Source organism: Alexandromys fortis, unplaced genomic scaffold, assembly GCF_014885135.2.
Source record: "Alexandromys fortis isolate MF-2015 unplaced genomic scaffold, M_Fortis_MF-2015_v1.1 scaffold_87, whole genome shotgun sequence".
NCBI lineage: Eukaryota > Metazoa > Chordata > Mammalia > Rodentia > Cricetidae > Alexandromys > Alexandromys fortis.
Genome location: NW_026067971.1, coordinates 6,739,631 through 6,767,617, shown reverse-complemented (window position 1 = coordinate 6,767,617; position 27,987 = coordinate 6,739,631). Strand labels below are relative to the sequence as shown.

The window sequence follows — 27,987 nt, the reverse complement described above, 5'->3', positions numbered from 1 at the left end:
TCTTAAGAAGATTTTAAATGTATGTAAAATTAGAACGAACCCTCCAGGAACACATTATCCAGTTTTAGCAACTACATATTCATGGTGAATCTTGTTTGACCACTTTTTGTGGCCCATTTGTGTGGAAGGAAACCAACAGTTCCATCCATCAATAATCCAGGAGATACCTCTCTGAAATCTAAGGAGCACCAAAAGATCTTGAGAAGGCTGGGCGTGGTGGCACACACCTTTAATCCCAGTACTTGGGAGGCAGAAGAAGCCAGATCTCTGTGAGTTCAAGGCCTGGCAGGGCTACACAGAGGGAGACTCCAGGGCTTAGGATTGTTTAGGATTACCACTCTGAGAGCAGTGCAGGTGTTGTGCTTCTGGGAGAAAACCAGCAAGAGAACGTGAAATGATACTCTGGGTTGTTTATTCCAAAAACATGTTTTCTGAGTCCCTAATGTTAGGGCTTTATAGTACAATGTTTCTCACTCTGAACAGCACCCACCTAGGGCTGGATAACTCTGACGTGGGCGCCCTGTAGAATTAGCATCATCCTTCATTTCTAGAAACCACCATATTTCCAAAGAGCCTCCTGCCCTGTCCCTGGGTGAGGACCATTGTCTAGTGGCAGAGAAGTTAAGAGGCCAATGCAAAGCCTGCCATAAATACTGAAAAGAGCCCAGAGCAAGAACCAGAATCAGCCGAGTAAGGTTAGGGGAAAAAACCACTCTTGAGTAGCCGCACAAAGTCATCACTTCCCCCAACCCCCACCCTGTTTCTTTGTGGGCTTTCTCAGCCCTGCAGTGTTTACAAGAACTGAATTAAAACGGGAGGCCAAAGGCTGCGGTCAGTTACTCATGCATAACCTACCCCAGACACGCTGGTTGGCGAGAGCTAGTTCTGACAATCTGAGGGAGGTTTGGGTTCTAGAGGTAAACCAAAATTTGTTCAGACTATATGAGAAGATTTGATCCAGAATGTTGATTATAGTGTATTCTTTCTGCAGAGAGAGATCCACTGTTAAAATTCTCTTTGCAGCAATATCTAGGATTCCTTTCTAACAATCCTTTCCCTAAGTAAATACGGCTGTTCCCTTCCTTTCGGCAGGCGGGTTCAGTTGTAGGGCGCTGGAAGAGATGAAGCTATTTTTGCTATAGTCAGAGTTATGGGGAACTGGGGAACAAGAAATGTTAGTTGGTAAATCCTGGAGCCTCAGCTTTGCGGTGTGGGGCTTGTCTCTGCACGGATGGTCACGACGAGACTTGACACAAGGAAATAAGGCAGGGCTGTTTCTGTTTAGCTCTCTGGGAGGGCCCTATTTGGGGTGAGGGGGAGTATTAGATCACAGCATAAGTCCATTTTTAAACAGTACCATCCATCACAAAGACTTTGCCATAAAACCTAAATTCTTACATGTGAGGTCCTCCCTCTGGGAGAATCCTTCTTTTCAAACCACGTGGGGATTCTGAGTGACACAGCGTAACCGCAGGTGGAAGGCTGGTTGGAGCTCTTGCCAGAAGTGTGTGTATACTTCTTGCTGATGCACGCTGCTGAGACCTTCCAATGCCTTCGCACTTAGTTCAGTGAGCCAAACCATTACTTCTTGAAAGTAGGTGGATTTATGGTCAGATGCTCACACTTCAGAGAGTTCCTAGGGGTATGAGATAAGAGACGGAGACTTTTTGTCTACTTTAGAGTATTGTCCAAATCTACAAATGTCAGAGCTAGTGTTATTGCTGCCAATAAGATGACACCCAGGAAAGGGCATTTTAGGCAAGCACCCTACCAACTAGGCTACATCCCCAGCCAGGAAACGCATCTCTAGAAACATGCATTTTATTATTTCATGTGTGCAGGCATTTTGCCTTCACATTTATCTGTGCACCGCTTGCCTTTCTGGTGTGCTCAGAGACCAGAAGAGAGCATCAGAACCCCTGAAACTAAAGTTATAGATAATTGTGAGCCACCATGTGGGTGCTGGGAACCCAGCTATTGTAGAAGAACAGCCAATGTTCTTAACCACTGAGCCATCTCTCTAGCCCCTAGAAAATGTATCTTATATAGTTAGTTTATGACTGTTGAGTTCTGCATACTAAATTGTATCATTTTTCCTTAAGACTGTGCTCTAGCTTCACTTCTGTGGCTGTAATAAAGTATCCAAACAAAACCACCTACGTAGAAGAGGAGGGGTCTATTTAGCTTATCTCCTAATTTAGTCTGTCACTGGGAAGAACTCGAAGCAGGAACTTCAAACATCTGGTCACATCACACCCGCCGTCAAGAGCAGAGAGAAGTGGATGTGTACCTGCTTGCTTGCTTGCCTATACTCAACTCCATTGCTCCATTATGCAAATGTAGGGCCCTTGTTCTGGGAATAGTGCCTCCCACACTGGGCTGAACCTAACCCAGCTAACTTAAGACAGCCCCCACAACAGACCACCCAGTCCAATCTCAACAGTCCCTCAGTGAGACAACCTTCAAGCCAAACTGTCACAAGCAGGTTCTCATTGAGTGGGTCAAACAGGCCTGAGGCCACTGTGTGTCCAAGCTGTCCTCAAACCCATAGCCATCCTGCATCCACCTCCCAGGATCATAGACTGTGCCTGGCTCCTGGATTCATTTTTTAAGACACCTTAATTTTCTTAGTGATTGTATTGACGTATAACTTGAATGTCTCCTCAAAGGGGCACCGTGACACTCAGATTGAGGGGTCCGTACAGTAGCTGGTTACCTCCTCAGAACCGGACCGGGCCTGATTGCAATGGTTAACCCCAGGAACTCTCGTCACCACTCACTCTGTCAACCTTATGACTTATTTTTGTAAAGACCAACTTGCATTATTTTGTTCTAAATCCCACAAGCTCTTTTTTGTTTTGCTATGAATCCAAAGACTAAGTGTGTCCTTCTTTATGAATGATGATGAAGTTAAAGCTGAGAGGCACTTAGGACATACCACTTTGAACTCCAAAGAGAAAGGTGGTATCTGAGCCAGGACCTCTTCACTCTTTCTCTATAAAAAACTGGATAGATAAAGTATTTGGTTTGGGGACTGTCCAGCCCCTGTCTCAAGTGTCCGGTTCTATTGCTGCGGCAGGAAAATGGCTGTAGATCATGTGTGCTGTGCACGACCACAGAATACCGCTTTTGGGACAAACTTGAATTTCATGTAATTTTCACCTCCTGCAATATTCTTCTTTTGCTTTCTTAAATAAATCATTTCAAATTACAATTTCCCGTCTCAGGCCAGAGTGTCCTCACACTGGTTTAAGCTCCTCGCACTGAGGAGAGCAGCAAGCACTGGGCACAAGCAGTTACTAAATCAGAGTTTCTCCAGCTAAGGACAGGGCACACCCCCCCTCCCCCCCCCCCCCCCTGTAACCCATGAAGCCAGAGTCAGAAATCCTGGTTCAGCCTTTCACTGATGTTTCCCAGCTGTGATCTTGAACTGGTCACAGGACATCAGAATCTCGGCCCACTCGTTTGTAAAACAGCAATTGCAAATTCTCTTTCTGATGGCCTCAAAGGACCAGGTTTAACATCACTGAAAACTTTGGTCTTGTGGCGTTCTAAGACCAGGAAGCATCTAAGCACAAGGTGTTCTGGTCGTCTTATTAAGGGTGTCAGCATCACCTTCACCAAGCATTCCTGGAAGTCTGATTCTTTGCCGCTCTGAGGCTTCCCCTAAAGGCAGCGCAGGGAAAATGTTGGGACCCTCTACAGGCCTTGCCACACCAGCCAGCGTGTCAGAGCGTGACCTGTGTAGCTGAAAAGGGGTGGAGTGAGAATCATGGGAGAGGTCAGCCCTGAAGGATAGAACCAGGGCCAGCGAAACAGAAATTGGCTTAGAAAGTATGACGAAACTGGGGACTGAAAGGAGCCAGTTGAACATTAAATAGGGAGGAGCCACCAGCATCCATGAGTGAAGGACCTGGGAAGGGGGAGGGAGGGGAGAAGCTGTGTTTCATGCTAAACTGACTGGATTTGTTTTTCTCTGTACACAAAGGGTAGTTAGTCACTAGCGGGACTCTGGAGAATTCCCTTTGGGGGAGTTGTGCAGAGAACATTTGGAGTTTGATGGGAAGAGGGAGGGACTGGTAATGCCAGAGCAGAACTAAACCCTGTGGTTAAGGAGATAAGAAATGATGTTACAAAAGCCATACATTTTCCCCAACAGGGTCTCACTGTGTGGCTCTGGCTGTCCTGAGACCCTGGTCACTATGTAGACCAGACCAGACTCGGCCTCGAACTCACAGAGATCCGTCTGCCTCTGCCTCCCAAGTGCTAGGATTTAGACTTGTGCTACTATGCCTGGCAAAAAGCTGTAAATTCTTAAAAAAATATTTCAAGGGGGGAACAGTTTTGTGAACGTATTGGAGAAGCCTGGTGTTTGGAGGTATTGAACAGTAACTAGAAAGATGAATGAATACATGTACACTCTGTCAGATCCAAAGTCTTTAAATCGAGCTGCTTGCCTTCAACTTCAAATTGCAGAGCCTCTGTAATTGGTCCCTAGCAGAATATAATGCCTGGAATTTCTGAGAGGTGCCTTTGATACATTAAGAGGAACTTTAGCGGTGGTTTCAGGAAGTGTTTATTAGCTTGGGCTAGAGAGAAGGCTCAGCAGGTAAGAGTGGTGCCTGCTCTTCCAGAGACCCAGAGGCCCAGCACCCAAGTCAGGTGGCTCAACCACTCCAGCTCCAGGGATCCAACACACACGCTCACACACACACACACACACACACACACACACACACACACACACGTATTTATTAACACTTAGAAAAATGCCCTTCTGCTGAGAGTCTGATGATCCCTTGCGTAAATGGAGTGCATTGTGACTTATGCTTTTGTTTCAGAAAATGTTCCAGACACTAAAACTAAGGAGTCCAGTCCAATTCCTCCCCCTCCACGTAAGTCTTTATGCAACTATTTCCAAACAATGCCTCTGGGCTTTTCTAAGAAAGTGTTGGTCGTGAAAACCTTGCCAAGCTGAACTGATAAGGCAGCTCTGCCTCCTTCCCTCTTCCTCTTCCCTCTTTCCTTTTCTCACTTTTTCCCCTCCCTCTGCCCTTCACCCTGTCTGTCCTTGTTCTGTGGTCTCTGCCTTTGCCACGTTAAAATCCTGACTTGTTGACCCACTGGTGCCGCAGCCTGAGTGTGAAGGCTACAACTTCACACTATCAAGTTAATTGTTTTTATGCTTTTTCCTCTTGTGCTGGAAGAGTGTTTGCTTCGAGCTTCAGGGTGATTCCTTGCTCAGAGAGATGGTGCTAAGGAAACAGCACCACACACTTAAGGAGGGAAGAGCCGGAGAGGGCAAGGAAGAGAATGAGAATTCAGTATCATTGGTACAGAACGTTGGGCGTTATGTAGGTCACCATCATTTTGTATATATTTGAATGAGTTATCGTTGGCAGTGAAGCCGGGCCCACCCAGAGTTCTTTTTGTTCTTGTGTCCCTGTGAGGAGAATCTGTGTTGACTCCCGGGGCTGGTTTCCAGGGCTGACCCCAAGATGTACACAACATCCTTCTTTCTTTCTTTTTTCTTTTTTATTTTGTTTTCTTTTTTGAGACAGGGTTTCTCTGTATCAACCTGGCTGTCCTGGAACTCACTCTGTAAACCAGGCTGGCCTCAAACTCAGAGATCCACCTGCCTCTACTTCCCCAGTGCTGGATACAAGTTGTTCTTTTTAATTTTCTACAAAGCCCCATGAATGTCCTAAGTGACTTATTTCTAGGAGATTATGAAACAGGAGCACCACACACTCAGTAACAGACATGGTGTAGACACGTTCTTTCATACTCATTGGGCTGATTTTCGTAAATGACATCTCTACCTTTGGAATTTCAGGATGTTTTTACTAAAAAGAAAGTTACCACCAATCTGCCCTTGCATTCATAGGCACAAGAAGGCACATTGCCTTTTTGTATCTGTCCCATGGACTAGTTTATGCTTGGGGGCTGATGGCTGGTCTGTCGTTCTGACTCCCACCAGGCTCTCCCAGGTTCCCAGCTCCTGCCCAGGACTGCTCCTCTGTTGCAATAGCTCTCTCTGTGTTACTCCTACCTGTGCTGGGTGGGGCCACCCTCCGTTTCCCAGAAGGTAGTGAACACACCAGCAGAGATAGCTGGAGGAGCGAGGTCCCTCTTGACTCCTCACATAGGGAGTTACCTAACAGAGAGACCTCTGGAGTGCCTGGCTGGCTTAGGCTCACATGAGCATATAGTTGAATCTTTTGTGTCGTGTGAGTTGGAAAACAAAGCGATTTCACTTCTAGAATGACCAGCTGGTCTTGCTTCTGAACGGGGCAGAGAGAAGAAGCTATGTTTAGGTCATGGAGAGAGCTTGTACCTCCAATTTATGCATAGATAAACAGATTTTTAGTTTACCAAACACTTCCTTACAAGTTAGCCTTAACTCAAAGGCGGTTCTTCCTCAGTGGGAGGAAATCTCAGATTTCTGTGAACTGAAATCAATTGCAAATGTAAAAAAATCTCCGCCAAGTAGAGGGACAATCAGTTCTTTTATATATTTTGCTGACCGTAAAACTGACATGGCAACCCCACTGAGAAGTAATTCTCTTCATGGAAAGATGGGGGTTGGAGGGCGGCAAAAGCAGGTTGTTTAAAATGAGGCAGTTCTTCAGGGTTAAGACGGGGAGCTTACTGTGAAGCCAGGGCAGTGTTCTGATGCGCAAGAGTAATGTATTCTGTTCTCTTCCTTTTTTCTCACTCCCTTTCATCTTTCGTACTCTGTAAGTGTTCACAGAAGTCCTGCAGAGGATGCTAAGGCTATGATGTCTGTGTAGTGTGTGGGTCATGGTTGCTCGGAAGTGCTTGGTGAATTAAGAAACAATGAGCCTGGTTTTGATAATGAAGTTCACGCCCACCCCCCCTCTCCCACCCCCTGAGACAGGATCTCACTCTGTAGCCTTAGTTGACCAGGAACTCACTGTACAGACCAGGCTGGCCTTGAACTCATATTAATCTACCTACCCCTGCTTCCCAGTACTGGGATTAAGGGCAAACCCCACCACACCTGTTACTTGACCTTCTTAAGAATCTTAACCTGTGAATTTTCAAGTGACCTTCTCAGACCAAGACAGTGAGACCACAGATAGAAAGTATCACAAAATTTATGTCTCATTTTTAAAAATGACTTTTTGGGGAGCTGGAGAAATTTCGCAGCGATTGAGAGCACTTGTCACCCTTGCAGAGGATCCAGGTTCAATTCCCAGCACTTACAAGATGGTTTATAGCCATTCATAACCCCCAATCTAGGATAGGAGATCCAACAGGCACCCGTGTGGTACACATACCTGCATCCAAGCAAAAGATCATACAAATAAAGTAAGATAAACCTACATGCTTTATTTAAAAACATTTATTTAAAAAGTCTTTACTCAGAATAAATTACTAACCGGATATTTAAAAACCCAAGTGATCCATCTTTTCCTTTGTCAGCAAATTTGCAAGTAACAAACTGTAGAGTTCAGTGGAACCCTTACCACAGTGTCTGAATTTCTATCAGCACCTAGGCTTATGGCCATGCTTGTAGTGAGAATAAAATGGAAGTATGTAAGACTGACTTATACAGAATGTGTGTTTCTGGTGTTCTTTTTTTTAGAGATTTTCCATGGTCTGGACACACTAACTGTAATGGGCATTGCATTTGCTGCCTTTGTTATTGGAGCACTCCTGACGGGGGCCTTGTGGTACATCTATTCCCACACAGGTGAGTGTGACTGCCTTCTCTCAGCTGGCCCGTATCTGGGCACCTGCCACATAACAGACATACACAGTTTTAGGGATGAATAAAATAGTAAGCAAAAGAAAGAACATTCACCTTCACTATTCTTATATTTATATATTTGGTATAAGTTAGGTCATGTAAAATATAACTTGTCCCAAATACTGCTTAGAAAAAGGATGGTTATCCTATGCTAGTTACAGTTACAGTCTATCCTATGTTAGTTACAGTTACAGTCTATCCTGTGTTAGTTACAGTTACAGTCTATCCTGTGTTAGTTACAGTTACAGTCTATCCTATGTTAGTTACAGTTACAGTCTATCCTGTGTTAGTTACAGTTACAGTTTATCCTGTGTTAGTTACAGTTACAGTTTATCCTGTGTTAGTTACAATTATTCTATGTTGGTTACAGTTTATCCTGTGTTAATCACAGTTACAATGTTGGTGATATTCAGCTTCTAATAAAGCAGTGTTGTCATAGGATTTAAAGAAAGCTTGTATAGGACTAACTAGAAAACATCCCTCCAAAGAAAAAAATATTGGAATCATCTGAGCGATACCCAGGATGCGACAAGAGAAGCCAGTCGCTCATTACCACAGCTGCCAGGGCACTGAACAAGGCCCACCAGCGTCCCCGTCAGTGGCCCTAAACCACGGTCCCCTGGCCTCTAACTCGTGACATCTTGGATAAACAAGTTTCTCCTATGTTTACAAAGTTAGGATTTCAAAATATATTTTTATTATTTGTAAAAAGCCTGAAAAGTGAGACACAAATTTTAAAGCTATGCTCTCCCATCCCCACCTCTCGATTTTGATGTTCCCTCCAGCCAGCCCCAAGGTTGAACCTGTTCAGAAGCCAACACCGAACACAGGCCTGGCAGGGATTCACTTGCTCAGTGGGGAAGGAGACTGACCCTCCACTTCCTCCTGGTGCTCTTTGATAGCTTTCTATAGTTAGGAAGGGAGGGCTTGTATGTGGAGACATGTTAAAGTCGTGTTTGTTTGGGGATTTGGAGTTTGTGCTGTGACCCTGGGTAAAGCGGCTAGATTGAAGGTTCTGAGGCAAATGGACCCACTGACTCCTGTAGCCTTTTCCTCGGCTGGAGTCATCCCGCTAGCTTCACCAGAAGAAAGACTATCAGAAGGGAAGGGAACGACTAGAGGGAGCCTCAGGTGTCACCATACCTTTCAATTTTCTTCATGTCTGTGCATGTGTGTATGAATGTCCTCATGGGTGTGAGTGTGTGTGCAGGTGTGTGCACGCACACACATGGTGGTTCCCCATCACTCACTTTATGTACTGAGGCATGGTCCTTCATTGAATTCAGAGGTGCCAACATTGCTGGCCTCGATAACCACCTTGCCCCACTGATCCTCTCTGCTTCCCAAGTGCTAAGATTACAATTAGCCACCAACCTGACCTGGGTTTCACATGAGTTCTGGAGGTCCTGAACCCCAGCCCCCATACTTGGGCAGCAGGTGCTTATCCCCTGTGCTATCTCCTCAGCCCCTGTGTTTTCTGTTAGTTGCTAGACAAAGTCTCAAACTGTTGAGAAAAATATATGACAGAGCTCTTGTGTTAAAATTTCTGACTCTTTCCATCAGCAATTTCACTTCAAATGCCATAGCCCTGGACGAAGGTGTTTTAGGTTATGGAACACAGAGAAGCAAGCCCTCGGTGCCTGGCCAGGCTAACTCCAAAGCCAGCTAGTGACAGAAGCCTAGTGTTTAATAACTGAGCATTGAGTCCTCAAAATTTGTTGTTCCCAGCCAGCAACCTTATAGTGCAGTGTGCTTCATGTCAGGGAAAATGAAGCCCTGAGTGGGATGGTTCTGGGCACTGTATAAATGCCTCTGAATCATTTGAAGACTTTTCCTCCATGTAAAAGTTCAGAAAAAAAGAAAACAAAACCCTGAAGAGACAGCTTTTGGTAGAGTAGAATTTGGAGCCAATGCTATTATCACAGCGGTACTGACGTGTTTAGGTCTCAAGCTAATAGCTCTTCGCAACTTTTTCCAACCTCCTGCACAGGGAGGTTCTGGGGCACTTGGAACCCTGTGTTTGTCTACTGGGAATGAACTTGGAAGTACTCCAAGAAGGCTGTAGTCCTGAGGATTTTATGTGGGTCTGGTCACACACAGATGTTTTCTGTATGTCTGCTCAGCCACTAACTAACTTAGGTCTCAGAGCTGATCCTGAAACCCACATGGTCCATCTTGGGCTAGGAAGCCAGGCCCAGGTGTAGAGCAAGGCTAGCAAATGGTACTCGCTATAGAAAGCACCCCACACTGAGACCCCTCTGGCAATTCCAGAAGTGTCCACAGCCTAGCCTCAAGCCAATAAACAGAGAGCAGAGCTTGATTGTATTGTGTCCTGCTTCCCCTCATTGAACTTGGAAGTGGTTGTTCCACACCCCCTCCCATCCAAACAAAAGCCTCAGAGGGGAGCTTCAAGTATTGTTAATACAAAATAAAGTATGCACATAGATTTAAGACAAACAAAAGCCCTTCCAGCAAACAGTTTGTGTTTATTTCTGTTTATGCCAGCCCAGAAACTAAAAGTCCTATAGACACTGTCCTTGGGACTTAAAACTCCACTGATACTGCTTATGATTCCACTCCGAAAGTACTTTTAAGTCAAAGTTGTGGCCCCAAGTTCATTTTATGTACGGCTCGTAATTAATCTTAGTGTTACTCAAACACAAAGAGGGCTCAGTTCAGAACCCAGTAAATTTCTGACGTGGGTCAGCCAGCAGCGAGTTTAGATAAACAGGGATGGTCAGGATGGCGCGGCGAGCAAGCAAAGATGGGCAAATCCAAACACTGACTCAGTCCTGTTCAGTTTCCACAAGAAGCCCCACTGTGGAACTCAGACCTTATATGGTCTATGTGGGGGCTCGGGCTGCGTCTACCTCTGTGTCCAGAACAACGCTTCATTTGGACGACTCCCCTCTAAGCTTCTGTTTTCCACAGCACAAACCAGGTCACAGATTTGAACTGTGACTCCTTATGTTCCTGAAATCGTTTTGGTCTAAAAGAGAGAGGCAGGGCTCCCACTGTCATATAGCAGCTCCAGGCACAGCGAGAGATAGCTCTTCTGTGCTCCGTCAGTTCTGTCTTAAAGCCTTCTCGTGTTTAGGCATGAAGGACGAGAGGAGAACATGGCTGGAGACAGGCATAGCTCTACTCCAAGATGCCTCACCTCTGGTGCCACGGGCCCCACAGTCAGAGGTGTGCTTCCATCTGTTCTTTTCTAGAGGACAACAGCTCTTACCTTTGCTCTGTAGAAACCCGTGTTAGCCTCATGGAGATAGTACGTGGACAGTGTGACACCAGATAGAGTTCTGCAAAACTTGCTGCAAGACCAGACCCTCACTGCCTCACTCTTTGTCTCATCCTCTGGAGTAACATTTATTTTCATTCTTGTCTGATTCTTTGGGATACTAACTGGTATCTCTAAATAGCAAGTAGACCATGTTATTTGACTGCCCCTTTTGGTTTGGGATCTTCTCTGTCAACATCCTACTCAGAAAGTGAGGGTTTATTTCCACTTTCCCCAGATGCCTCAATTATCATCCATTCCCCCTCTCACCCTGTGGTAGATTCATACTGAAGTCTGGTTAGATCCATACTCACTGTGTGTCGTTGTGACCACACACACGCTAACCGTGATTTAGCCATGTAGTGACAGTTCTGTTCTGTGTTCTTTCGCCTGTGTTTCAGTGTTCCCAGGGGTCAGTAGCATCCCCTGCCTATGTCTATCCATCTCCCGTTAGTTTAGTTTTCTGGACATTTACCATCCATTCGTCTACTGACCGCCAGCTCTTACGACCTCTTAACACATCTGGGCATGTCGTTCACCTTCCTCCACGGGAAGATAGCTGGAGACTGCTCAGCTTTCAAGCGTCCTGGCCGTTCCTTCAGGGAACCTGGGTTGGGTACCCAGCACCCGTGTCCCACAGCTACTATATACACCCACATGCGTTCACTCTCCCCACCCCTCTTAAAAATAAAACAATTTTTAAGTCAGTTGAACCTAGCTAATGTCTTATGCCATATATCCTAAACCTTCCTTCTTCTTGGCCTAAGAGGTCATGGGAAATGCATATTTCCTTTATGCCATGAGTCTGAAATGTCTTCATTTTATAGAAACCCTTGATAGATGAACATTGTGGAGACTATTAGATTATAAACAACCCCTTTGGAATTTTGAAAGTGCTCCTTATTTTCTTCTAGCTCTATAAAGATTGCCGCTGAGGGGTTTGAGGCCATTGAGCTTTGAATTTCTTATTCTCCGTGTGATCTGACTTGCCTTTCTGGAACCATCTTTCTAACACTGTCCTGATTTAGATGTGTTTCCACAGTCTGAGCTGGGAATTAATTGGGCTTTCAGCCTGGGAATGCCTGCCCTTCATCCTAGTCTTCCGCCTCTCCATCCCTTCCTTTCTTCTTTCTTGCTTTTTTTTTGGAGGGAGGGGGGCATTGATATAGGAAATAACCGTGCACAGTAGGTTGGCCTTGAGCTCACTGTGGCCTCAAACGTGCTGTCCTCCTGCCCCAGACTCCTGAGCACTACGGTGACAGGCATGTGTCCCCTTACCTGGCTCACTTGCTCATCCTTTCCTTGCCCCTGTTTTCGTCTTCTCTCACTACATATTATTACATTACATTACTTATTATTACATTTTATTTGAGAGATGAACCTCTATAGTCCCCTACCCTTCCTCATCTCTCTTTCAGTTAACCTATGATACTGTCTGGAAATTTTTAAAATTCCAAGAACTTTGAATTTCCTTTTTTTTTTTTTTTTTTTTTTTTAAGTTCTGTTTTTCCCTCGTGCCTGCATTATCTATCTGACAATCATCCAGGAGTCCTGAAGAATGAGGTTCTGCCGAGGGCACTTCCTTCGAGCGTGTTGGGAGGGCTGTTTTATGGACGAACCCCAGTGTTACCTCCCTGCATCTTTCCTCTGAACTCATCAGGTTTTCCATGAAGCAGGCCTTCCTGTTTCCCACCTCAGGGAATAGGTCTCGCAGTTTTGAAACCTAAATGGGTGTTAATAATAAAAAGTGCTGACATAGCAACACAGGAAAAGAAGCACTCAAACTTCCTGGGCAGGGCACAGTGCTGACACTTCTTCCGAATGTGGATAATCAAAAACGTACCGTGTTCTGGGGGAAATAAACGTGTGAGCTGTGGCTCGGGCGCCAAGGCCACTCTGCTGTAGTAGCCGTGAGGTTGGGGAGGCTGGGCACTGGAGTCAGTGGGCGTCGAAGCATATGGATGTCCACTCAGCTCCTCCCTCCAGGTGTGGCGCCTTGTTCTCAGCTGTGTTCGGGGTTGGGCATTTCCGGTACCCTCACTGTCACCCCCTTTAGAGGATCCAGCCTAGCAGGGGAGCAGAGGGAACTCAGGGGAGCCATGTTGCTTCCTGTACAGCAGCTTGGTCTACTGTACTATGTACAGGCCTTGAGCAGCTTCCCTTCCTTCCGTGTTCCATGTCTCCATTGTCTGGGCTTTTGAAGCCTCTGTGGTGTGAATGAACTGTTTCTCAGTCTTCACCACTAATGGCCTAGGTTTGGGCTCTGTAATCAGCTCCGAGTCCCCCAGCTCCTCAGCATCTCTCCATGTTTTATTGCTGTCGTCTTAGTTTCTGGGATTCTGCTTTTTAAGAGCCCCCTCTCTTTCTTCCTGTCGTCCTGGTGAGATTTAAGGAGGGGTACAAGTCTACATGTGCCTACAAAGCACTGTCTTTATCTGCCTCTTTGCTAAGTCTTGCCCTCAATGCAGATATATATGTATATGTACACACACATGCACACATGCATGCATGCACACACACACAGATAAATGGACACACAAATGCGCACATACATGCACACACACATACATATATGGGCCAGAGCACTGATGTGACAACTGGTGGTCCTCTACATTTTCAGTCTGCTTACTTCTTCCTGTTCTGTGTTATAAGCTCTAAGAACATATGGCTCCAACACTTTCATCTTTGTGTTGCTAATTGGCGAATAAGCTTATTACTGTGTGTTTAATATATACTAATACTCTGATTAGTGATGCAGATCTCTGTTTGGCTTGTTTACAAGTCTGCTCATCCTGTCACTCACGCAGTGAAACTCTTAGCTATTGGTCAATGCCAAGTGTTGACCTGGGCCTTGGTGTAATGCCTGTGGCCAACAGAGCCGTAGCTCCCTTGAAGAACTTACACACGTACGGAGAGCAAACGGGCCGTGACCAGTGGTTCTGGTGGAAGCCCAGATCCCAGCAGAGAGAGGCCAAGCCTCAGGACAGCAAGGCTTAGTGAGTTTTTCAGAAAGGCAAGTCTCCCCAGCAGGAAGAAGAGTGGCTTCAAGAGCAGGGGAGGAAGAGCAGGGATGGGGATCGTGGGTGGGAGATACACGGGGACAGACAGGAAGGTGGCTATTTTGAAAAGAATGGGAGAGGCTTTTCTGTGACGAGAGGGGGTCCTGCCGTCTTCACAGCGCCAGCAGGCTCACCTCTGCCCAGCTCCACCTTTCTGGGGCTCTCTGCCTCCAACCCTGCTCAAGCCTTTCTCTAGGTTGGTGACCTCCTTTCTGTGGTAGTGGAGAGGGAGGACTTTGCTGAAACTCCAGACCTCTAGAAACACAGACATCTGCAGAGAATCTCCTAGCTGAACCTCTTTCCCGACTCAGTGGGCTTTTAGGTGTGTGCTTGGCTTCTTTTCCTAGACCGCTGGTAGGTTCAGTGGCAGATGGCCGAGCAGGCCTGAGGGATGGGAGCAGGCAGTCCTGGGCCAAAGCCTCTGCGTTTTATTTTGCTCTGTGAAACACACTGCTCCTTCTGCCTGTACATTGTTTTCTGCTTACACCTTGGAGCAGCCTGCAATAGCTGACATTTTTATGGGGCTTTGGTATTTGAAAGGCTTTTCATGGGTGTTTCTTGTTTGAGCATCTCACCTCTAGGAACGTCGTGAAGTAGCCTACCAGGGGAAATGGTAATAATATACCTGGCTCAAATGACAAGCCTGGCAGCAAAATTAACTAGAGAGCTTTAAGTCTAATTTTTTTAACAATGAACTAGGCCTTATAAAAATACATAGGGGTGGGGTCTGGGGATGTAGTCAATTGGTAGGAAGCTTTACGTCTGAGCCCCAGCACTGTGTAACTGGGTAATAGCAGCCGCACTCGGGGAGAGGCAGGAAGATCCCTCTGCTAGTGTCTCCCTGTCCTCTCCCACCCTCCCTCTTCTCTTAGCCTTATTGCCAGACCCAGAGTACGTTCTGTTCATCACAAAGTCAAGTTAACGTAAGATTCAGGAAGCCAAAATGCGGCTGGTAGCAGGTTGGCCACAGCTAGGAATAAAGACAGGGAATTACAGGCAGAGTATTTAGGAAGACTTTAATTGCCGCCTTGAGGTAGTATTTCTTTTCATCAGAACTCATGTCAACAGCTAACACCCCCACTCCTTACACCCCCACTCCTTACACCCCCACTCCCACACTTCCACCCCCACCTCCCACCTCTGCAGTGGAAAGGAACAGGTTCCAGGAAAGATGAGAAGTGACTGACCCTCTCTAAGCTGAAGGTAGCCAGGTTAGAAGTGACTGACCCTCTCTAAACTGAAGGTAGCCAGGTCAGAAGTGACTGACCCTCTCTAAGCTGAAGGTAGCCAGGTTTGCCTTCCTTCGAGGCCCATGACTGGTTTCAGCTAGTATGTGAAAATAACAAAACAGAACAAAGGAGCAATACCAATTGGTGTAAAACTGCAACCCACGCATGGGCCTGAAGGAAAGCCTCCCCCTCCCTGCTTAACTACCTCCCAAGAACAAGGACCCATAATTTCCCTCCCTGCCAAGCCAGTCCCCACCCCCCGACACTTCATTTCCTCACTTCCTCACCTGCAGGGGGATAGAGGACAGCTGGTCCTGCTCCCACAGTGCTCTCCAGGACACCTGCACTGTCTTCTTTAGGCTCCACAACCTAGATTCCTGCTACCTTTCTTTCCTTGTTAGTCACCTCTCTCCCTGTGTCTTTCTGGAAACCGACAGAGGACTCCACTCTGTCCTGGAGAGAGGCTCAGTCTTGAAGGAGACCCTGGTGTGGCTCCCAGCACCACGTTGCCAGGCTGCTCACTACTGCCGGTAACTCCAGCTTCAGGGTAGCCAGCCTCATCTTCTGGCCTCTGCACACCCGAACACACATGGACATGCATACACCCTTATGCAGACACACACATACATGTGTTTAAAAACATCCAATTGTGAAGATCTGGCCAATACTGTGCTGAACTACAGAAATATATCTTCCTCCTCTTTAGAAGATCACTGGCCTCACCTAGGCCCAGCCCAGGCTAGTTAATGCCTTGGATTAATCCTCGCTTTTCTCATCTTGTATCTCTCCATCCTGCCCCACCCCTGCCAGACTGTTCCAGGCTCTAAATGCCCCTTTCCCTACTCACTCTTCCTCCTCCCTGGCTCTCTCTTCCCACCCCTGTGTGCTCGAGATTTCAGAAGCACAAAGACTGAACATCTAGGCTCTGATGGCTAAATTTGTGCTGTGAGGAACAAGCCCCCCCAGAACATTTTACATCTCACTGAGCTGCTTAGCTACAGGGTCCTCCTCCTCCTCCTCCACAGGGTGTACCTGCCACCAAGGTATGCTTTAGAGATAGTGTGATTGGGGGGGGGGGCAGGAAGCCAAAGGACCACTTGGGCCCAGTGCTGGCAGTGGAAACAGAAGTGTGGGCACATTAGGCTTCTTCGTGATGAAATCTTACAGCACCTCCCCCATCTCACCAGAAAGGGCAGGGGAAGCTTTTCCCAATTTTCTGAAGGATGAAAAAAAAAAAACTTGGTTATACTGAGAAATATTAGGTTTTACATGTGAAAATAGCCAGAGGGCATGTGGGCTCATCTGTGGAACATTCTCTTCCTTTTCTTAAGATTAGTGTTAGTGTGTGAGAGTGAGTGTGTGTGTGCACATCTATACACACACACTCACATGTGCCAGAGGCTGACCTTGCACACCTTCCTTGGTTTCTCTAAACCTTCTATATTGAGAAGGGTCTCCCACTCAACCTGGAACTCACAGATTCCTCTAGCCCAGAGAGCCAGCCTGCTTCAGGACATGGGAGGGTCTTCAGCCTTTACTAACAGGTTCGCTGACAGATTCTCCCCGTACAAACTGTGCACTGAACCAAAGTTAGCATAGCATCAGGTTAGTGTGGCTCACCCACCTCTGGGCAGACTCTACTGTCTTGAATAAGGGCTCTTTTAGGCTCTCTTTGGGATTTTACTTTGGGAAGCATTTTCTCATTACCAAGGCAAGAATTTCCAAGACTCTAAAAGTTGCAAAATTTGTTTTTCTTCTTCTTCTTCTTCTTCTTCTTCTTCTTCTTCTTCTTCTTCTTCTTCTTCTTCTTCTTCTTCTTCTTCTTCTTCTTCTCTCTCTCTCTCTCTCTCTCTCTCTCTCTCTTTCTCTCTCTCTCTCTCTCTCTCTTGTTTTTTGGTTTTTTTTTTTTTTTTTTGAGACAGTTTCTCTGTAGCTTTTGGAGCCTATCCTGGAACTCACTCTGTAGGCCAGAGCGGCCTCGAACTCAAAGAGATCCACCTGCCCCTGCCCTCTGAGTGCTGACAAGATCTCTTTTTAATGGGCACTGATTAAAATAAACTAACACAGCAACAAATTACACTTGACAAACAGATACCAAGAAGCAGATATTCTGACTTCCTGGGCAGGATACAGTGCTGACATTTTCCTGAACATGAATTTTCAAACATTTGTCCTGGTCTGGAAGACATAAATGGGACAAGCCCCTAGATGAGTAAAGATGTCCTGCCTCAGCCACTAGAGACCAAGCTCACCAGACCAGGCCAGTGGAGCCCAAATGGATGGCAAGACCTGTTAGACCAGTGTGCCCTTGATCTAAATCGGGAGGTGTGTGTGTGTGCGCGCGCGCGCGCGCGCACGCACAAGAACAGTCAAGGGCTGGAAATACATGGGATTATAGCTTGGGTGGAGCATGTGCCTGTCATTTACAAGGCAGTGGGCTCAGACTTTAGCACTGAAAAAGAAAAACACAGAAGGGAGAAAAAGGTAGGGAAAGGGAAGGGGAGGAGAAAGAAAGAAAAAAGATTGGATTGTTTTCTAGAAATAATTTCCCATTTGGGAGAAAGTAAATTTTTGGCAAAGTGTTGTTACCCTCGAAGCAAGCTTCTCACTGTTGGTTACATACACTTGAAGGGCCAGTGCTGGGGAAGATACCAAATGCTCCAGGAAAGAAGAGCATTAAAACAGTCCGCCTGCTCCTTGGGAATATCCACCCTTTCCTCTCCCTCCATCCCTCCAGTACCAGGAGGAAAATTAATTACAGGAAATGCAAGGACCAAATGCTCACACAATAGCCTCAAGTGCTCCGAGGTGGATGCAGAAGTCCACGGGGCTGTGGTTCATAAAACAGATGTCAGAGGAAGCTGAAACCTGGCCGGGGGCACGAGCCCTTGGTGCATTTTGCAGAGTGGCTCTTCTGGCCGGGATTTTTGAGGGGCCCCAGGAAGGCACTGGCAGGACAGGTCTCTAGTGCCTGAGCCTGCTGAAGGGTCAGAGTCTGCTCTCGCTGCTGCTGGGTGGTGTTTCTAGGAAGCTGAAGGGAGGGTTGCTGATCTCTGGCTGATAGATGTGCATTTCAGCAGGACAGGAAAGAACTCAAACAGGCCTGCCTGCTGGGGGCTTCTCACGTTGGTGGGGGTTGGAGACATTGGTTCCTTTGCTGAGAGTTCCTATCAGTTTCCTCTTCCTAGAGTTTTGTGTTGTTTTTTTTTTTTTTTTTTTTGTTTTTTCTTTTGGGGGAGGAGTTGGTGTGAGGCTGGTTTAACTGAAGAGACTGCTGGGCCTCTTTCACAGTTAAATGCAAACCATGTGTGTGACCTGAGCTTTCCTCACTCCCCAGAGCGTTGTGCATTTGGCTGTAATGAGGTGGAGTGTCTAATGACAAGAGGGCTGCTTAATGTGTGGGAGTTGGACACATTGAATGCAACGGAGCTGCAATGTACAAAGAGTCTGTTTGCTGGTGTGTTGGGAGATAGATGCATTGAATGCAACAGAGCCTCAGCATGCAAGGAGGCTGCTTGCTGGCAGCCACTGTAAGTCTCACTTGCAGTCAGCTTAAACTCCTTGCCCCAAAGGGATTTCCCATAGCAGCCCCCTCCCTGTTCCTACTTCTCAGGCAGGTTTCATGCTGGGCACACAAAGCTTTTTGTGCCGCAGGTAGGGCAAAGTCTTAACTTCACTGGCCCAGATTTAAACAAGGCATTGAAGCAGAGGTTGGGGATAGCTCAGTGGTATTTGGCTCTCGCCTAGTGTGTGCAAAGACCTAGGTCCCACTCCTAGTACAAAAAGGGGTTCACCAATCCACAATTTCAAATTTACTTAGACCATTATGATACTGTTTTGTGATTAATTGTGTAACTCATCCGTGCGCTTCTTGGTCATGAGCTAGTTAGGTAGTTGTAGATGCCTGTACTTGATGGCTGTGTGGTTTCCTGGCATTCAGAAGGCTCACCCCTGGGTTGTAGGCCCTAGAATCCGGAGTATTGGTCCTCAGCTGCCACAGAGCCTAGCCACAACTGGCCATACAGAAAGCACTTAGTGCCTTACAAAAACAACAAATCAGAAAAAAAAAATTATAGTGCAAGGCCCTCCCGCCAATCGGAGTTAGCCGCTTCTGCCTACAGTTAAGAAAAACACCAGGTAACATATCAAAGAAGGAGGGAGCATTCCTTTCCAGAACGCATGTGTGACATGTCTTTCTTCACTGCAGGGGAAACAGCACGAAGGCAGCAAGTCCCCACCTCACCACCGGCCTCGGAGAACAGCAGCGCAGCCCACAGCATTGGCAGCACTCAGAGCAGCCCCTGCTCCAGCAGCAGCATGGCCTAGCGGGAGCCCGATGCCCGCTGCTGTCGTCGCCGCTGCCGCCGCCGCCAGGGCAGGGCCCAAAGCCGGCGCTGCGTGTCCAGACTCCGAAGGCTCCATCTGGGCTCCCTGTAAAGAGAGAGTGAATTTCAGTGTGCCGACAGCCTGTTGCACCCCCCCCCCCATCACCCCGGACATCTGTCACACATGAAAGCTAAGCTGGTGGCCTTCTCCAGACCCTCGGAGGACGAGGGTTTCAATGTGAAACACACTAGTGTTTTCTTTTTAATGCTGCTTTGTCCAGGTGTCCAAACAGCCATCATCTGGGGTCAGAAGTTTGACCCGGAGTAAGGGGGAAGGAGAAAGGAAGACAGCCGGAGAATAGAGCCAGGGAGACGTGGCCAAAGATGCCCTCCTAGCTGCACCAAGATGTAAAATAGAAGAAATGTCCCCTCCGTATCCAATCTGCACCTCTCTCTGGGTGCCCACTTCTGACCTGCCACACCCTACATGGTGCCCTGTTTAGCTCGCTAGCCTGAGGGAGCAGGCTACACCCTGCCACTTGTTAAGGCAACATTCCTTTCTTGGGCCAAAATGAATGCTGATTCCTGTTCCTCCACGCACGTGCACACACACACACACACACACACACACACACACGCCAACTCCATACATATCTTAAAGCCAAATTTGTTAATTCTTACAGGCATACAGAAACAGAAAATGCCCAAAGTATGGAACAACGGGTTGTGCCTGTTTCTGACATTTTGTCCTGATCATATTTAAACTTCAGGGGGGTGAAGGTGTCGTGTGTGTGTGTGTATGTGTGTGTGTGTGTGTGTGCATATAAGCACAAGTGTGTGGCATCTGCACATTGGAGATAGGACCACACCCTCTTTAAAAATGTTCTATGCTTCCAGAGTTGAAACGTGAGTTATAAGTCATAGATTATGTGGACTCAATACAGCGGCCTTTCTGATGAACCCTTTATCAAAGCCAGACCCTTCCAGGAGGCCCCAGGTCATCTCACGATGTCACCGGTCCTGCCCTCAGAATGCAGAGAGAGAAGGGCACTAGCTTTAAAGTAGCTCACAAAAAAAGGGTTTCAGGGGAACTTCCTTCAACAGAAAAATATGAGACCACTCTGACAGCACTCTGTAGCGCTGTGTTAAAACTGAACCCCAGAGGGGACCTCCATGCCGGATCCACCGTAAATGAAATCAGATTGCTTTCCCAGAATTCCTCCAAACAACTTAAGAGTCCATGACTAGAACAAGCTTGATTCTAGCCTGAATTTCTCAGGCGCAAACTCCACTGCCTTTCAGAGTCAGGTGGTTGTGCTTCAGGAGTGAAAACTTCAGTAGGAAATGTTGCTGGTAGAAACAGGGCAAGTGGATGGAGACGGCAGTGTCTTTGTCACTGAGTCGTAGTCTGGGTGGATGGATGGGTGGGCGGATGGGTAGGTGGGTGGGCGGATGGATGGATGAATGGATGGATGGATGGATGATGGATGGATGGATGGATGGATGGATGGGCGGATGGATGGGTGGATGGAAGGAAGGAAGGAAGGAAGGAAGGAAGGAAGGAAGGAAGGAAGGACGGCTCTTATTCAGTTGGGATAATTCAAACCAAAGCAGATTCCTTCCGGGCTGACAGCTTCAGACTGATGCATTGATGAATTGAGAGTATTTCAGATTTCCACCCATGAGTACGAATGGTGTGAGACCAGGGAAATACTTCTCTTTAGTTCATCATTTCTCGTCAAGCTGTCGTTGTGGAAAACCTAGATTGTGCTACCTGTGTCTAAAAATAATGCGCTTTGCCTAACCTTCAGCAGAATGTAATTGTTAAGTATATATTCTATGTATAAAATGTTTAAAGATGTCTTCAAAGAAGACTAGAGTCTTTAAATCACTTATAGCTATATTTTACTACAAAAAGTCTGTATAAAGATATATTTAAATGTTTTAGAGAAATTTAAGTTACTCCATATGAAATGTTTAATTTCAGTTACTGTGAATTCTCATCAGTTACTTTAAAAAAAAAGAAGAAAAAACCTTTACCGTCTTGTTAAAAAGAAAATTAGCTATGGGAAGGTATTAAAAGAGTCATTTCTTAGATGGATGGAGTTTAAAAATTTTGTAATATATTTAAATGTATATTTTTGAGAGAGATACTACATTACCAATGATTTTATAATCTTAAATTAACTTACAAATTTATAAATTGCAAACAAAAGTATTTTTAGAAGGAGAAAGAAAAAAAAACACCTTTTATTTCCTTGGATCTCACTATCAGAAGTATTACTCAGCTCAAGAACCCCCATTCCGTATTGGAGAATGAATGTGTTAAGTATTTCTGAAGTATAAAGCTAGGGTCTCTTCCCCAGCCTCTTGTTACAGTGTTTCTGACTGCTTCCTGCCAATCACAGATTTAATACAAAGTATAAGCTTTACTTTTATAACATATTCTGCAAGTTTCCTAAGACTGGCTGAACCCAGTTCCACCTGCAGTCTTGTGTTGTTTCTGGGGGCCACGCCATGGTCAGAGGCCACGCTAGACTGCCCGAGTCCTTGGTGACTGCAATGCCCAGCTCTTCATGTTGTGGTGTTCCCCAGCTGTAACACTGCGTTGTCAAAGGTTGGAGATTTTTCTTCTGCTGGAGCTGGTCATGTAGCAGTTTTTTTCCTAAACACAAAATGGTCTCTTGCTTGTCTGGTAATGTGTCGTGAGTCCATTTCCTGCATGTGTTCTCGGCAGGCATGCCTGAGTGTGTGGGGTGCACAGGCGTGCCCTTCCTTTTTTTACTGTAACTACCTCATGGTTTGAATGATGCGCATACTGCTGGTTGTGTTAACAGCACATGTCGTCGGCTGAGTCGTGTATGCAAACTTTTTCTTAACCCTGTTTGTTTTATCTGGGGGTTCATTCATAAAACTGACAGATATTTTTCTAGGAAGGACTATTATCAGTTTCCAAATACAATACTCCTTCCTCTATTCTGGTTTTTCCTGAATGAGCCTGATTTTGTTACTGTTCTAAGTCTGTGAGGGTCAAAGCGTACCCTGAAAAATCCCTGTGGCCAGTTGGAACACCCCTGCTGTAACCTTTCCTGTTTGTGAGTCAGAGACTTGTGAACCTGCTTAGAGGTATAGTTTTGATAACCACAGTTTTAATTCCTTTATCTGTGCATAATAAAAAAGATATATCAATTATTAACTTGTGTCTTATTTGGTCATTGCTAAATGTCCACTTGAGCTGACACAACTCTGACCACACCTGCTGCGCCAGATCTGATGAGGAAGATGAGGGGAATGGAGGGGAAAGACACGGGCCCAAGTGAGTGGGGGTGGGGGGACAGAGAGTGGAGGGGCTGTGCCCAGAGCTCATTCCTCGGCCTTCTGCACTCTCAGCGTCAAGGGGAACGTCATGTATTTAGGCTCCACTCTTCCCATCTCCCCTAAGTGTCAACGCTGCTTCCATCACTCACCGTCTGTCTGCCACTGGCTTCTTCCGGTTACCCAAGGCAGAAACTGGGATATAGCTGGAGCCTTGACACCACACCCCACCTTAGCAAACCTAGGCATCGTTCACCTCAAGAATATCATTTTTAAATGATAAACTCATTCCTACCCGTACTGTCCTCCACTGTCGGGAGCCATTCTCTCTCCGGCTAAGCCGGCCACAGCAGCCCCTGACCAGGAACCACCTGCCTCGCTTCCCTCCAAAGTCTTCCTTCACCACAGAGCAAAACTAAAACCACTCACTTTGTGCTGCTGCCCAGCTTGAGCCTTTTAAGTAATTCCCTGTTCGCCTCACTTTCTTCTTAGCTGCTGAAATGAACAGCTACTGTAGAAGATGGTCCCACAGGTACCCCGAGTTCTTCCAGTCCCTTCCCTGGAAGAACCAGTATCAACAACCTTAGTTCAAACTCATGTTTTCATAAATAGGAATGTCCTTCTGTCCATAAAATAGTGTTGCAATAACAGACGCCACTGGTGACATCACACGGCATGGCCCTCCCCCTAGGCTGACAGAGAGCAACTTCATGTTTCTTGATGGGTACACCCCGTTCCCTACAGCAAGGGGTTGGAGGGGTAGCTAAGTGGCAGACCCTGGCCCAGCATGCCCGAGGACCCAGTTCAATCACACTGAAGAAGAAAAGGGAAAGAAAATCTGGGTTGTCTGGCGTTGAGAGATAATTTGGTGTGAAATCGTAAACCGGAATACCATAGGATTCGCTAGCCTCGGGAAAGACAACTGAGCTCTGAGAGACCCAGCTAAGATGTTAGCATATGACAACGGGCCATAGTTTTCGTTCCGTTCTTAAATATTCCATGTCCCCAAGGAACATGTTGCAACTCGGAGCCTTGCGTAAGCATGAAGGGTTGTCTGATTTTTCCCCGGAAACAAATCCGGCTTTTCCCTCCCTGTTTTTGCAGAGATGTTGAGAAAAGGTGGTCTGGCCAGTCAGAGAAAGCAGACAGACCAACACCAGATCTACAGTCAGAGAAAGCAGACCAACGCCAGACTACCCGAAGGGTCGTGGTTCAATCCTGAGGTCATTTATAAATCAAAGGTCATTTATAATGTGTTGTTTCTTCTGGCCACCCATGAATGCTATAATTCTATACAGTGAAGAACTGTTACCAATGGTCATTTTCGAGGAAAATGTAGGCATCTTTTTCTTGTTTCTTAGCAAGCCAACCCTTCCCTCGCCATTCCCTAAGGGAACCTGTTTAAAGGCAAGCGAGCTGCTTCATTAGTGTTTGCAGGTGTCATCAACAGTCTGAGGTTTGAGTCTGGGCATTTCTCTGCCTTGGTCTCTAAATTTCCATCTCGCTTTTTTTTTTTTTTTTCAGAGGAACTGCATACTGGACTTCATGGAGATTTGATTTTCACACTAGAGTAAAGGTCATATGATCTCACCCCTCTTCCTCAGAAGGCCACAGCTTGAATTGCGTTTTTAATGATTTTTCTCCACTTAACTCCGAGAATTCGTTAAAAAGAAAACCAAATTCAAAAGTAGAATCCCAGGACTGAATATTTTATTTTTCTTTCTGCTTTGTCCAAATGCCCAAAATGAAGCAACTTACGGGTCTCCTTTGGCCTAAATTCGAGGGGACACAGTCTACCATGGAGCAGGAGGCATCGCAGCAGGAGGCCCTGTGGGCGCAGGAGGGGCCGCAGGGTGGGGCCCTCACCCCCTCACATCTTGGCAGAGCAGGAAACCGAGAGCACACAGGAAGTGTGATGGGACTGTAAAAGCCAAGGCCCAGCTCCCAGTGACCAACTTCCTCTGGAGCAGTTCCATCTTCCAAACAGCGTCAGTAGCCGGGGACCAAATGTCCAGACACACAAGCTACACCACCCACCACCTTGGCTTCAGAAGTGAGGTTGGGAAGGAGTGTGTACTCCTGGATAATGTGGTCCTGGTGTATGAGGCCCAGCCTCCTTCAGGTGCCCTGACCAAAGAGACACAGATAGATCTAGAATCATGCAGAATGTGATTTTTTGGAAGACCTACATGCAGAAGTATGGTCCTATGTGATGTAGTCTGTCACACGCCCAGAAATGTAACTAATACACAGTCCTTTTCAGGTATGGGAACCACCCCCTCTTGTACTTGTGACATCATCGCCTGTTAGCATGACGTCATCCGCATAACACAGCCAGGTAACAGCAGTGGGAAATATCCATTTTCTTCACTCCTAAGTGAAGAAACCCTGCCTGTCAATCTAGTTTCAAAAGAATTCTGACAACGGCATCCTGAAGAACACGGCAAAGCCAAGGACGTGATATTTTCCAGCACTTGGGCCATGGTAGGCACCACAGCATAGGTTCCATACTCCTCGTTCTTCACACAACAGAGTGTATACACGAGTACAACCTGATATAACTACAGCCATCTCAAGTGGTAGCCATCACCTCTACATAACCCTAAATGTCTTCCCCTTTCTCTTCAGAATCACAGTTCTGTCTCAAATCTGGAAACAATTATTTCACTTTTACTCCCCTCCCCCAATATAAGAATCGTTTACAACGGGGAGACTGGTGTGTTCCTAGTTTACTCTACAATGGAAAGAAACGGGAGTTGCCTCTTTGGGTGTATAAAATCTCTTTGTCCTAAGCTGAATGGTTCCATGTACCATATATTTTCCCTTAGGATGAATGGGATAATTGGTGACATTCAGAAAAACTTTAAAACACAACTAAACTACTATAGTAATTAAATTGATCCCTGGCGTAATTCATTAAACCACAGTGTGTCGGGAGTTAGTGATAATCTCCATGGGACAGACCCATGACTATGGCATCTAAGTGTCTGATGTGCAGACTTGCTTCCTTCCCTGTTTGGGGAGATGCTGGAAGCCACACTCTATTTTAAACTGATTTAGTGAACTTGCAATCGAAAGAAAGGATTCCTGTGGTGACTCAAAGCAAATACTCCTTCTGTGAAATGAATAAACACTTCCTAATCTCTCTGTAAATATAGATTTTTATACATTTGGCTGCCTTGCCATATTCTGAGAAATTTGTTTGCTAAGGCTAAGTGTGGATGTGGATGAGTGTTTGGGAAGTGAATAAAAAAGAATGAGTTTACCCAAGCCATGTCATAAACCCTGCTGGTCTGGGCAGAAGCCAGGAGGCTTGAGAAACATATTTTAAATGAGATAAGTAACAACACACACAAAATGAGAAACCAGCACACATGTACACACGCACAAACACAAGCACAATGATAGACACACGCGAGCACACACAGGCAAACACACTGATGCACAAACAGACACACATGCGTGTGCTCACACACACAGATGAACATACACAGAAACCAGGTTATATGCTAGTTTCAGGTCATGTCTCTGCTGTGAAAATTTGCATATTCATTTATGATTGCAGCAAATCTTTGGTGCACGCTGTGTGCAGTTGCTGTTGTAGGTAAGGGGGCCACATCAGTGGACGGCAGACCTGCCTTTCCGGAACTTCCATCCTAGCATAAGACTTTCAAACAAATGCTCGTTAAAATAGAGCAAGTTAAGGATGATAGGGTCTAGCAGGTGTGTGGATGGTGTCTGTTTAAGTAGGGCTGATGAGAAGAACCTCCTTCTCATCAGACAACAAAGAGCACGTTAGCAGGGACCAGAAGAAAGCAGAGGGCTGGACAAACAACACGAAGATCTAAACTGGAACCGTGTTGAAGATGCTGAGGACTGGCAAGAACACAGGATGAAATCAAACTGGGAAGTGCAGGCAGAAGAGCTGAGCATGGAGGGATCAAACTTCATTCTGAATGAGACAGGAAACCATTGAAACGTCTTGGCCTGCAGGACACAATCTTACACTTGAGAAGGCAGTCCTGGCTGTTTGGTAGAGAAGAAACCAGTGAGAAGACCCAAGCAGTGGCTGACAGGAGATGGCAGGCGGCTCAAGGCGCAAGTACCACTGCCAACAGTCGGAAATTCTGAGGATTTGCTGGTGGATTAGGTGGGATCTGAGACAACGGGGAGAACTGTAGCAGCCTCAGCAGTGAGAATAAGGGTGTTAGGATAAGAAAAAATAAAAATTTCTACTTGAACTCTTGTGTCCTTTCCTGGGTCTCCAAATGAGATGCTGGATTGCCCAGTGAACGTCTAGACAGTGTTTTGAGATGCAGAATCTGAGGGGAAGGCACAAATTCACAATCATCAATAAGGAGATAGTATTTACTTATTAATGGAATCCAGGGCATTGTTCTCCAGCTCCTGGGGCTATCCCAAGTTTAATGTCACAGTCCTAAGGACAGGTCCGTGTTGAAGGAAGGCTGGTATCTGTAAGGGTGGCTAGAGCAGTGTTGAGTCAAACAGGCCCCCTGGGAGAAGCAGTGGGCCCTGGACTGTCCCTCAAGGTTTCGCGGCGAGACATCTCAACTGACTATTTCCCTCAAGGTCAGGCCCAGCATCAGCCTATCCTTAGCAACTAGATGATGAGGGATGTTAAGTCTTGACCTCCATCCCTCCAAACAGAACTGGTTCTGAAGGGCTGTCTAGGTGCCCGGCTCTGCTTGAAGGCGCAGCTAAAACTTGGAATGCAGGCTGGCCTGCCTCCACTCATTGCTCTTCTCGCTCCTTTGCAGACACCTGTCCCAGGAGTGATCCCCCATAAGTCTCCTGTGTGTACATCTCAAAAGTCTTACGAACCATTCAGCGGTGCGGGTAAAGAGAAATGATTGCCAGAAAGAGGTACTGAAATCAGAATTTGGGCTGGTTCACCCACTGGTGGACTGGCTGTGAAAACCTTGGTAGGTTTTCTACAAAAAGCTGTAGTCTGCTGCGGGAGCTCCTTCCGCTCCTTCAGCCA

At 46.4% G+C, this 27,987-nt stretch overlaps 1 protein-coding gene across 1 annotated transcript in view; it reads left to right on the top strand.

Moving 5' to 3' along the window:
• Positions 1-22,862, top strand: part of Tgfbr3 (transforming growth factor beta receptor 3) — a 170,826-nt gene extending 147,964 nt beyond the window's left edge. The window contains exons 15-17 of the mRNA XM_050155755.1: positions 4,842-4,895; positions 7,613-7,720; positions 19,553-22,862. Coding sequence (XP_050011712.1) covers positions 4,842-4,895; positions 7,613-7,720; positions 19,553-19,671 — 281 coding nt within the window. The 3' untranslated portion in view covers positions 19,672-22,862. The remainder of the gene's footprint in view (positions 1-4,841; positions 4,896-7,612; positions 7,721-19,552) is intronic.
• Positions 22,863-27,987: the final 5,125 nt, after the last annotated feature.